Consider the following 12130-nt stretch of genomic DNA (forward strand, 5'->3'; position numbering starts at 1 on the left):
AAAACAGAAGGCAGGGGAGAGAGATGACTGCCTCTCTATGTGATATGTTCTCTTAACTTCAAACACTCTTATCCTCTGAATGTGAGATGCGTGGGAGGAAACACCATGCAACCATTACCAACCCCCCAAAGGAGAGAGCTGATTCTACTGAAGGATTCACAGCACTGAATGTGAATCTAGTATGGAGTTAGTTCTGACAGCCTACACATTGCAGAGAACTGAAATGCCATAGGGACGGGACCTGTGGGAAGGAATTCACACGTATTAACCACCATGTCTAGCTACAAATCCACATCAAGCAGCCAGATATATTAAGAGATTAAACAGGAATTAAAAGAAGCACAAGAAAGCCAAGCAAACCTCCTGTTTCTGCAAACAAACAAGGCCTTAGAAACTGGTGATAATGAAGAAATTTACTAGCAAAAGCGATGAGCGAAGGTTCTAATGATCAAACATTTTTTTATCAAGAGTTAGGTAATATCACTTTAGCTGCACATTTTCTCTTTCTAGAGGACCTCCTCTATTTCTACAGCTTAAGCCAGAGGTTCCCAAGGAGGGCGGGAGTCCTGCCCCCAACAGGGCACTTTAGAAATCTTTGGAGTTTTTTGTGTCATGAAGATTGGGGGCACTACTGGCCTTTATTGGGCAGGGCCCAGGGATGCAGGTCCCACAGAGCCTGGGGCAGTCTGGAAGAGCTAACTGTCCTGGGTCCGGGAAGAAACCTGTTTGTACCTATCTGTGCCTAGAGCCTAACACTGTTTTACATATAAACATAAAGAGATTTTTGGCATAGTTTTAATGTACAACAAATTTCCTAGACATGCTATTGCTGTGAAAATGGAGAGAAAATGGTACTTTTGTCCACCAAGAAAATTATATGACATTTAATTTGCCAACACACATTTGTGTTTGTCTGCATTTTAGGCTGTGGCACTGTTGGGAAATAGAATAGTTTGGTCAGGGCCCTTGCCTTGGGTCCAGTTGGGTGTGGTTTTAGCACATCCTTTGTAAGCAAATTTTTTTTTTGTGTGTGTGTGTGTGTGGAGTTAGTGTGCATGTGCGCCAATGTGTCTTTTTAGTTTTGTTGCTATTCTTGTGTTCTTCAGAGAGAGAGAGGAGTTTTAGGGACCGGTGCAGCCATGCTTTCCAACCTACGGCCTCCAAGGATCTTTTGGCTGGTTATCTAGCTCATAGACCTGCGTGAAGGGGTCTGGTGACCCAGCCTGGCATATGAAGGGTTTGTGACCCAGTCTGTGAATGGGCTTGAGGGATCTGGGAGCTCCAGACCCAGCCCTAGCTCAACCATCAGCCCAGTCGGCAGGATTACTGGCAGGTAAAAGAGCCTGACAACTGGCGTGGTCATGGAGCTAGACAGTTGGCATCACAAACAGGATTAGGAGTGCTGCAATTGGCTATGTCGACAGGATTCCAGACATTAGCCTAGCCCCTAGCACCACAGGCACTGACAGTCATTCAACTATAGGTGCAAGAGTGTGACTTTATTGTGTCTTCTAGTGCATCAGGCAGAGCATTTACATATAAAAAGTCCATATTTTACTATAAATTACTTTGATTTTATTATTCCTTTCTATTATAGTTGGGAGCTGTATTGATTTTTGAAATCAGTAACCTACCTACCTACTGCGGTAGGTTATGCTATACTCTCCCCCCCAGCTATTTAAATAAAAATTTTCAAATATTCACAAAGTCAAAAGAATTGTACAGTGGGCCGAGCCCGTGGCGCACTCGGGAGAGTGCAGCGCTGGGAGCGCAGCGGTGCTCCCACCGCGGGTTCGGATCCTATATAGGGATGGCCCATGTGCTCACTGGCTGAGCGCAGTGTGGCCGGTCTCAAAAAGGACAAAAAAAAAAAAAAAAAAAAAAGAATTGTACAGTGAATACCCATATATGCACCAGTTTATTCTTTTAATTTCCAGTCAGGATTTTTGTTATGTAAATGGGACATTAGGTCTGAGGGGGTTGCCTTATTGTGAGGGTATAACCTAGAAGCAACCCATACACTATGAAGTAACTCAGTTTTCATCTCTCTCAGGTGTAGAGCCTGGTGCACTTTTTTCAGTGCTGTTCTCCCTCGGGGGGTTCTTTTTATCCATTGGGCTCTACTAGAATCTTGGTGGGGTCCTGGGTGAGTGGGAGACTTTATTTACAAGTCAGAACCTTTTGTAATCTGGCCCCACCTATGTTGTCTTCTCCCCTTCCCCACATTCAGCCACACTGGGCTACTTAGAACTCCAGCCAGGCCTATGCATTCATGTTCATTATTCTTTCTTGGGTGTGGAAAGCCCTGCTCCTACCTCTCTGCTGGTTGAAATCCTAATCCTTCTTCAGGACCTGACTTAGTTGTCACCACCTCTGTAAAACCTGCTCCAGCCCCTTAATTGGCAGATGCCCCTTCTCTCTGCTCCATGCACTCTGTTCATAGCTCCTTGCAGCCATTTCTGGGCTGCCCTGAAGCTATTTGTGTGTGTGTGTGTGTGTGTGTGTGTGTGTGTGTGTGTGTCTGCCTCGTGGACTGGACTGGAAGATCATTGAGGGAAGGAACAAGTGTCAGTCACCTTTGCATTCCCCATGCTCAGCACCATACCTTGCACACAGTAGGCTTCAATAAGCACTTCTTGCATTTGACCGATGGTTTAAAAAACACGGGAGAAAGTAACAGCGCAGATACCATAGTGGCTGATTCATGTCTTTTCAAAAGTCCAGGCTTATTTAAACCCATAACAGGTTTTATACATCAAAAAAATGCTCTACTCACAGTTCTGACTTACAGAAATGTGGAAGCTATCAAAGAGAATTGATCAGTTTATAAAATATTTGTGGCCGTGTTGGTCTATGAGAACAAAACACAATCGATACTATTATTAGAAAGAACCAAAGGATTATAAAATAGAAATATAGGTTTAGGATTACAATATTTTAAAAGGATATTCTTGATATATGAACATCTTGAGAAAGACAGGTCTTTTCTTTCTTATTCTTTGTGGCTCCCTTTGCATATCTTGATATTGTGGCACATCATAGGTATTCAATTTTGTTCTGGATTAAACGATGTGTGTGGGGGAGTCACATTTTATAAGTTTATGTTGAGTAGTACAAAGAAAAAATGCTTTTACCCCATCTTGGGTCTTGCAGTAAAAGCACATTTGATAGGTCCAAAGAAGTTATGCTTGTCCACTGACCAGAACCATTTGCAAAGCGATGACTAAACAAATTGCAGCTGGGCACATACAGAGCTGCAGAGTCTGTACCCAGAGCAGTAACCACTCTTGAACACAGTCAGTCTTTGTCACCATCAAATAATGTCTGACATCACAGGGGCTCTAATGTAAGCATCTGCTAGGTATTCAACAGGACATGTGAAATGTGTTTTGGTACTGACAAGAGGAGTGCTCTCATTCAAACAGAAAGTAACTTTAGTTTTTCTCATCACCAGAGGAAGATGGGTTGATGAGATGTTTGTGGACCAATAAACTATCAGAAGAGACATTATTTCAAGAGCCTTTTTTTCATTATTAAGTTTCACCTACTCCATCTGCAGATTTATCAAGAGAACACAAATAGTGATGCTGCTTTCTCATCATAGAACATGAAATAGAATAAGATACTGATGTTGGCTATCAGGAAATTAGCCCTGGAATGACACTTTGGTTGGCAGATGTACACTGAAGCACTGCTGCATAGCTTAATGTCTCAAATTGCCAGTAAGTTAAATTTTTGTGAAAACAAAACAAAACAGTCTTTTCAAAGGAGACTCGAATGTTTTATCTGCAATAGGCCATGGTCAGGAAACATATGCTGTCACAGGGGAATTTGCCCATTCTAATTTTCCTGGATTAAATGGGAAATCAGAAGAATCGAGAAAAGTATGTAAATAGATCTGAGTTGTTGATGAGATTATTATTAGGTCATTAAAATTTCACTTCTCTTTAGAAGTTAAAATTTCAGACCTATTCTAGGATAGTTTGAGCATTTTATTCACTGCGTTACAGAAGACTGCTTGGAAAGAAATAGCTCTTTCAAGTCCTGTAGTATTTTTTTTAATTAAAAAAAAACAAGCTTTCTTTTTATTTCTATGCCTAAATCTTTTATTTCTTAGAAGTAAAAGACATTTTTTTTCAAAATAATTATTTCCTTAAGTGCATGCATTCAGTAAAGGTGAATGGTTTTTGTTGTTTTGATTTTTGTTTTTACTACTGAGGTGTTTTTACCTTTTGAAAATATGAAGGACAAAGTGTAGTCCTTTCTCAGAGAGAATATGCTACATGACACATGTGGATTAGTGGCACTGGGACTGCTATAAAGAACAGTTACCATTTGCATGTGTGTGAGAAATGCTGCTTCTCCTTGAATTAGGTAAGTCCCCCAGGCTTGCCTGGTTAAACTCTCTAAATGCATGAAATATACTTACATTCTGGAAATCATTAACTTCAATTGCTTCTTCAGCTCCACTTCCCATTTTAAAGGTCTCCAAGTTGTTCCCAGCATCTATTTCCATTGACCCATCTTGTAATTTCCCATTGATACTCATGGTGTAATGGACATTGTAAATCTGGAAGTGAACATGAGTTAGTGATGCTTTCTTTTACCAGCAGTTCAGGGCTTAACTTTAAACTGCAGTGTATGAGGTAGCTTTCATATTTTTCAAACATACACAAAATCATCCTTAATAGCAATACATTTATATATGAGGAGTTCATCCATACACCAATCACTTAAAACAATGATTTCTTTAAAAATACTTTAAAAGTAAAATCTTTGATAGTCTCTGATACTTATTCAAATAGCTTAGTGATTTGCAAACCTGGCTGCACATTGGAAGCATCTGGGTAGACTCTCCAGGTACCATGCCTCGATTCCACCCTGGACCAATCAAATCAGAACCTGTGGGATGGGGCTTGGTCACAGGTCGTTAATTTCCTAAAGCTCAATTCTTTTTTTTTTTGTCTTGGCTTCGTGTTACAAGGTGGTGATCTAACCAACTAAGCTAACCAGCCAGCCCCTAGAGCTCAATTCTGTTTATGTGGATGGGCTGAGAACCATTGACAGATAAATGGAAATTGAGGAGGCAGGGGGTTAACTGGGCTCCGAGTGTAACAAGTCTGCAGTGGAACCTCTATTTGAAAAGGTTTTTTTTTTTTTTTTTGGTCCAGATTAAGCGTGGAGTATGGTATATAGTAAGGACTGCATACAGGACTAGGATATACTTGACAGAGAAAAGCATTTGTAGAGAGCAAGGTCAATGTGCACATCTGTTTCAGTTCAAAATAGCAGTTATTCACTTAATGACTATATGGACAGCCATATGGTGTTGGAGGGCATTTTGTTGTAATGAAATGTGTGGGGTGTCTGGAGAGCAGAGGGACTTGGCATTGCAGAACAGCACTGGTCCAGGATCAGAGAAACAGGTGGCCATGCCACTTATTCCTGGGCCTTGGGAGTTTCCTTGAGTGCAGAATGAAGAAGTTGCTAGTTTTCATCAATGTCGTTAGAGCTCCGAGGTTTCACAGGCATGGCCCAGAGTGAGGGTGGTAGAGCAGGTGAGACTGAGGCCCCTTTCTCCCCTGTCCACCGTAATATAACTTGAGTGGCTCTGCTTTGATCTGTTTTGTGTGTTCCATTTCTGAGTAACATTTTGTTAGCAAGAAAATTTCCACCACTTAAAAAAATTTTTTAAAAAGTTTTCCACTAATGAGATGATACAAAGGGCTCTCTTAGCTTAGACATTTTATTCCTACACTATTTTAAAGATAATTCACGTGCTGCTGCTGCTCAGTGTGCTGCTGCCCTGCGAGACCTTCCTGTGTGTGGTGGTGCTGGGGGGTGGGTTTCTTTTCTTTTTTTCTTTTTCAGACTTAAAGGCATATCTATATCTGTATCTACATATGTTACATATTAATAGATATGCAACATAACCAGCACCATTTTAGACAAGCCCAAGAACAAAACGGCACCGTCCACCTCCTCCCCTCCCCTCCCCTCCCCTCCCCCGGTCTCTTTTACAAGAAGCCTCATGGTTTCGGAGAAAATGAAGCTTTCGACGTTTCCGCATGCACAGCAGAACTCTCCATTCCATGACCTAACTCAATCCCCACCCCGGAATTACATCACCCAGCTCTTGGCGCCAACATACCGATATAAGCTCTACCACCCCCACACCTGGTGCTGTCCCCCATTTTCAGGGTAGCCCCGGGCTGTCCTCCACTCTGAGCACAGCCCAGCAGATTTCTTTCTTTAATAAAGCATGAAAGGTACCCGGCATCTCGGCTCACTTTCTTTCACATGATATATATATATACCTTATATATAACATATAATATACCTTATATATTACATTATAAATGTGTATCTATACATATGCACACACACACATATAAAACTTTAAAGGGGAAGGAATGAGAATCGCTGAAAGACACTTGTTATTTAATGTGAGGTCAGCCAGTCAGAGCTGCAAATAGCTCAGATTCAATTCAAGTCTGATTTTTCTCCCTCATGATGAAGAGTGACTACATGGACAAAACACTGGAAAAGCATCTGTTGTTACTGGATCATTACTTGTAGAAAACTCATTATTACATGACCCACAGAGCACTATTTTATTTTATCAGCAGAGATGTAGAAATGGTTTTGCTATCCAGTACCCTCTGAGGCAACAGCAGGACAGAAAATATTGGCATTCTATTTCAGCTCAACCATCTCTCATCACCCCTCCCCCTCCTTCTGAGGAACTTAGATGCCTGCTGTTTACTGTCTCCCAAGCTTGCCTGATCATGAGAACCATTTCTAGAGGTTCTGATTTAGTACAGCTGGAGCCTCGCAATCTTGTTTTTGCTTTGCCTCTCAGGTGGTCCTTATGATCAGCCAAGTTTGGGAAAACTATTTTCTTTGGCAGAGCCAGTGCTTTCTGCAGGTAAGGATGAGAAAGTGGCTCTGTTGTGTTTGGGTGCTCTTTGAGCAGCCACTGTTCACCTGGAGTATGATGACTGTCAAAAGGAGACTGGCAGAGAGCACCCGTGGGAGTTCCTCCTGGCATGAGCATCCTCCATGCATGTGACAAGAGGCTCTTTTTTTTTTTTTTTAAAGCATTGCACATAAGCTTTTGCTAGTAAAGCAATGCAATATTTAAGAACTTACCCATTTCCAAATTCTTAGCAGTTCTTAAGGAGACATGATTGTAACACTAGAAGAGTGGCCTGTGGTCCTAATTTCACTTTCCTCCACCACCACCCCTCGTTTCCCCAACAAAGGCTTCCTGACTAGGCAGTGCATCCTTTGTAAAAGCAGCCTCTGCATAGGGGCAGCAGTGAGAAGCCTATGCCCTCCTGAAGCGATGGGGGGTGACAGGAGGCAGTCTGCAGTTTCCAGAGTATTGGGCTCCAAGCTGGGGAGGATGCTGGGCAGCAATTATATTATCTACTCTAAGCTCATGGAGCTGTTGGTGCCTAAGGCTATTTCTATCCAATGCAATGCAATTTATTATTTGCCAAACTTTTGCTCAGTATGGTACCTTTTACAGTCAAGGACATTTGCTAATGAGTTTTTAATAAGGCCTAGGTTCTATAAGATTAATTAATAATGTTTGGGAAAATGTCTAGAAAAATTAGTCTGAGAAGAAAGGCCGCCAGCAATGATCTCCTACCCTCATCGCACGGGGTGGGGTTGTCAGTTATCCCACACAGGTGGGAATTTACCCTATTTCAATGCCTTTCCCTTTACAGTAATGTAGATGAAAAATGGCGTCAATATTTGAGCCCAGTAAGTTGTCTCCTGATTATTAGTACTCTGATGCTTCATAGCTCTCCAACCAAATTTAAGTAAACCTGTCCTAAGGGGATTTACCCATATAAAAGGGAAGAGGTGAATTACAGCTGGTTCTTCTCTATAAACCAATATAGAGGAGCCCAGGCACAGATAATCCCCAAAGAGTGAATAATCCATTTGGTTTGATATGTCTTTCTGTTTGACAGAGACTTTCCTTTTTTGATTTCGTTTTGTTTGGGCTATTTAGATTTGTATTCAGAGAAAGCAGACCTGGACATGCACTATGCACAGATGGTGCCAAATTTACTCTCTTTAGTATTTTGTGGTTTGTTTTTCAGACTTAAGTAATATGCATTGGTCATTTTGGGAGAAAAAAAAAAAAGACCATGATTTTCTTTATTCTTCTGTCTGTATAGGAAATAGCAATAACTTTGATTGTTGGCAATAAAATGTAATCCACTATTCCTCTGTATTCTTAGAATTTAATACTGCTCTCTTGACCCAGACAACCAATCGTCTTGCAGTAAAGTAAAAGATACCAAAAAAGGGAGCCCAGCTTATTCAGTATGATCATTCAAGCTCTTTTTAGAAGCTTGTCTGTTAGCCATGTTTGCCTTAAATGAATGACAATCGGTATATAGAGGAGCCCAGAGCCCGTTATATATATTTTAATATTCATCATGACCAAAATCTTTACCAAAACAAAAAAAAGCAAAGCTGGTTTTGTCACCAAATTACCTATACATTGAGGTTTTATCTAAAAGATAGCATTTACATTCTAATGCCATAAAATTTCCCAAAGGAATGACAGTCTCCACCCTGCTATTAATGGAGATGTAGATATTGAAATCGTTCTCATGTTCAGATTTGCAGCTTTCAAATATGAGCATCTGGCCCAGCTTCTATATTTAAAATATAAGTACATTAAGGCACTTTTCAAATACACACAAAATACAGTGCAATTCTAATCTTACAAATTGACGCTTGTAAATTTGATATAGTCTCTAAAACAGACTCAGTGCTCAATGGCATGCTTATCTACATTAGGCACTGAGTTAAAAATACAAATTATGCAGTGACTGCAGAAGATGTGATGTGTAAAATGGTTGAATTGCTTTCAGTACCATTTTCTCTAAGTACTGGAATTCGTTCATGCTTTGAATTTCATAGTGGAAGAGAGGGGAAAAAACAGCAGTGACGGATCCTCTGAGGACAGTGATTAAGAAAGGGCCCTTTGTGTGCACCCTGGAGATGGCGTTCTTTTCCATTAGTCGAAATAAGTTTATACCAGACCTGGCAATGGTCATCAAGATAAAAATGCCTCCTTTTACACAGGTGAACACATTCAGAGTATTTAGAGAACACATTGGAATTCTGCCCAGTCAAGTTAGAAGCAGTTTTTATACTCCTTGAGAGCCCATGGAGCTTTAAAGTAAATAGTTGCGTACAAAGAAAGTAGGACAGCATTTAGTGAAACGATTACCATTAAATCACACGTGGCTAGGCCAGAATTGATTTTTAAAGGGATCTATCACAGTCAAGGAAGTTAGAGTTTTTGTTTTCGTTAAGAGACAGACGGGAGTGTTTATGGCTAAGTCACAAAAAAACCTCCTTAAAGGCCACAGTTCATCCCAGTTGTGGGTCTGAATATTCCTCCACTATCTTTGTACTTGATCTTAAATTCACAGCCTTCCGCAGCTGGGAGAGGCTGTAGAGATCCTTCAGTTCCATTGCTTACCGGGGCCAGAGAGGTAACGTGCCCCACCCATGGTCACACAACTGGCTAGTGGAGGCACCAGGCCTAGATCGGCTTTCCTCGAACCGTCCGGGGCATTCTCCGCGACACTGCGTTTTAATATTCTCCCTTAAACCCTGACTCGCTTTTCTACAGAGTTTCCTACGATAGACGAGCAGCGTAGCAGGGTAGGACGGAAGAACGGAGATGCCCAGAGGACCTAGAGACAGGCGGCCTCTGAGGGCTGCCGGCGCAGCGCTGCAGCTCCACCTAGAGGCGAACTCGGGGGTGACACAGAAGACCCCGGAGCCCGCGCGCCTCCGGGTCCCGCGCACCTCCCGGCCCTGCGCACCCCTACTCGGGTCCGCGCCGCACTCTGGACTTACGTGATTGTCGCTCCCCTTCCAGAAGTAGAAGGCCCCGATGGCCCCGAAGAGCAGCAGCACCGCCCCCGAGATAAGAACCACGGCTCCGACCTTGAGCAGCCGCGCGGGGCTGGAGGGCTTCAGCGTCACCGTGGCGTATGCCTACGGGCCGGGGCGGGAGGGGACCGGTCACTTCCGCGCCGCCCGCACCCCGCGGCCCACGCGTCCACCGGACCACACACGACCCCAGGGAATGGGGGTGGGTGGGAAGGAAGCAGCTCGCCCCGGCCTCCTTCGGATGCTTCCTTTCCCCGCGCTCCCTCCTGAGGGTCTCTTGTACTCCGGCGTGAAGTGCCATAAGCAAACTTTCCGCGGTGCACGGCCATCGCCCCGCGGGTTTGCATCCCCGCCGGCCACAGGATGCCTCCTCCATGCCCGTCTGTGGATCCTGTGCCCCCTGCATACCCACAGGCGTGGGGCGCCACCCCACACGCACATTTGGGTACCCAAATTCACACCCCCCCCAAACATTCGGTGTCACAATTCGCTGACACCGCACAGTGGGACTGGACACCCACGCGCAGCCCGGGCCCCGAGTGTGGACTAACCCGGCAGCGGGACAGGATCCCGAGCAATACTCACTGGGGGACTGCAAAACTCGACGTCGTCCGGCCCCACCAGGGCGACAGGAACTTTGTCCGAGTTCTCTGTCATAGCTGCGGCGGGAGAAGCGAGACACTCGGGGACTCCGCGAGCTCACTGGGCTCTGATCCTGTGCTGCGACGTGCGGGACCTCGCAACGCCGCGTGCACACTGTGCACCGTCCCGCCTGGGCCAGCCCAGCGGTCCCCACCCCTTCCATAGCCTCACATCTCTCCTCCCTTCTGTGTCCCGCCCCAGGCAGCAGTGTAAGCTCGTCCTGCATTCGCGGTACCCCCTCTTCTCACTCTGTCCTGTCTGCTGGCCCCAAACGGCATCCTGGTCAATCTGAGTGTGTAAGTGTGGGTGTGTCCCTCAGAGCAGGGAGGCTGAGTACTGGGACCCCAAGAAATGCTAAATTGCCAGGGCAACTAGCCATTCTAAGGATCTCTCAGAATGTCAAAGGGCTCCACTGCGACACTTGGCTGGAGGCCATTTCCTGCAGGGTCTTTGTATATGTTGGAGGGAGGGGGCTGGTGGAACTGGACTGAGAGGAGAGCAGGGTTGTGCAGGTTGATAGGAAACACTGGCTTAAGAATGCCAGGGTTAGGCCACCTTTACACTGGCGACACATTCCTGAATGGTCCCTGGGACTAGAGCATGGAGCAGGGTCTTGGAGATGGCCCCTTATGCCAGGGTTAGGCCACCTTTACACTGGAGACACATTCCTGAATGGTCCCTGGGACTAGAGCATGGAGCAGGGTCTTGGAGATGGCCCCTTGCCACCGGTTTCTCTAGGGGGTGGGTACAACTGCAGCACAAGTGAAAACTAAGCAGAGTGGGGCTGGAGGGAAGGACATGGGGACACCATAATCAAAGAGCAAACAAACAAATGCAATGGCAAGGCGCATGTGCACACACACACACACACACACACAACACTGGGGCCAAAGGAACAACTAAATATATGTACATTTTAAAAGTGTAACAGGGGAGGGTTTTTTCATTTGTAATGAAGTGGTACCTCGTTTGGATCCAGTCTTCCTTAATTCGTATTTGGGTCTAGCCTTTGTGCAGAGCCCTCTGCTGAGGAGGAAGTGAGGGCAGCTGGGGCACAGGAGGGGCTCAGGGTTCCTGAGCAGAGGGAGATCGGATGCGCAGGACTGCAGCAGGAGAGAGTGTAGGAGAATCATCGAAGACACCTTTAGGAGGGGATGCTGAGGAGATCTGGGATGTGCTGGCAAGCATGATGACATGGGCCTGGGAAGACGGGAGAAGTGGAAGAGACATTCACTGAAGAATAGGGAGGACTTGGCTGGAGGAAGCTGAACTTTCAGGCCTAGCAGGATTGGGAGAGTGGCCAGTGGAGGTGAGGAAGTTGGGAGCAGTGGTTTTTAGATGTGTGGAACTTGATTTGGGGGCTAGAAAAAAGAAGAGCAGGGGAAATGTCCTGGGCCTGCTGCGGATTTAGAGGTGGCAGCACGTAGAGACTGGCCAGTTAGCTCAGTTGGTTAGAACATGATGCTGATGACACCAAGGTCCGGATAGTACATGTACCTTCGATCCCTGTGCGGGCCAGCCACCAAAACCAAAAAACAGACAGACACGGCAG

The 12130-nt window shown here is 44.8% G+C and overlaps 1 protein-coding gene across 1 annotated transcript in view; it reads right to left on the minus strand.

Moving 5' to 3' along the window:
* The window catches only part of LECT1 (leukocyte cell derived chemotaxin 1), a 26787-nt gene extending 16160 nt beyond the window's left edge, over positions 1-10627 (minus strand). Inside the window, exons 1-3 of the mRNA XM_008583976.1 lie at positions 10522-10627; positions 9901-10041; positions 4430-4570 (exon numbers count right to left, since the gene is read on the minus strand). Coding sequence (XP_008582198.1) covers positions 4430-4570; positions 9901-10041; positions 10522-10593 — 354 coding nt within the window. The 5' untranslated portion in view covers positions 10594-10627. The remainder of the gene's footprint in view (positions 1-4429; positions 4571-9900; positions 10042-10521) is intronic.
* Between the last annotated feature and the right edge of the window lie 1503 nt (positions 10628-12130).

The sequence above is a fragment of the Galeopterus variegatus genome, unplaced genomic scaffold (genome assembly GCF_000696425.1).
Source record: "Galeopterus variegatus unplaced genomic scaffold, G_variegatus-3.0.2 Scaffold3108, whole genome shotgun sequence".
NCBI lineage: Eukaryota > Metazoa > Chordata > Mammalia > Dermoptera > Cynocephalidae > Galeopterus > Galeopterus variegatus.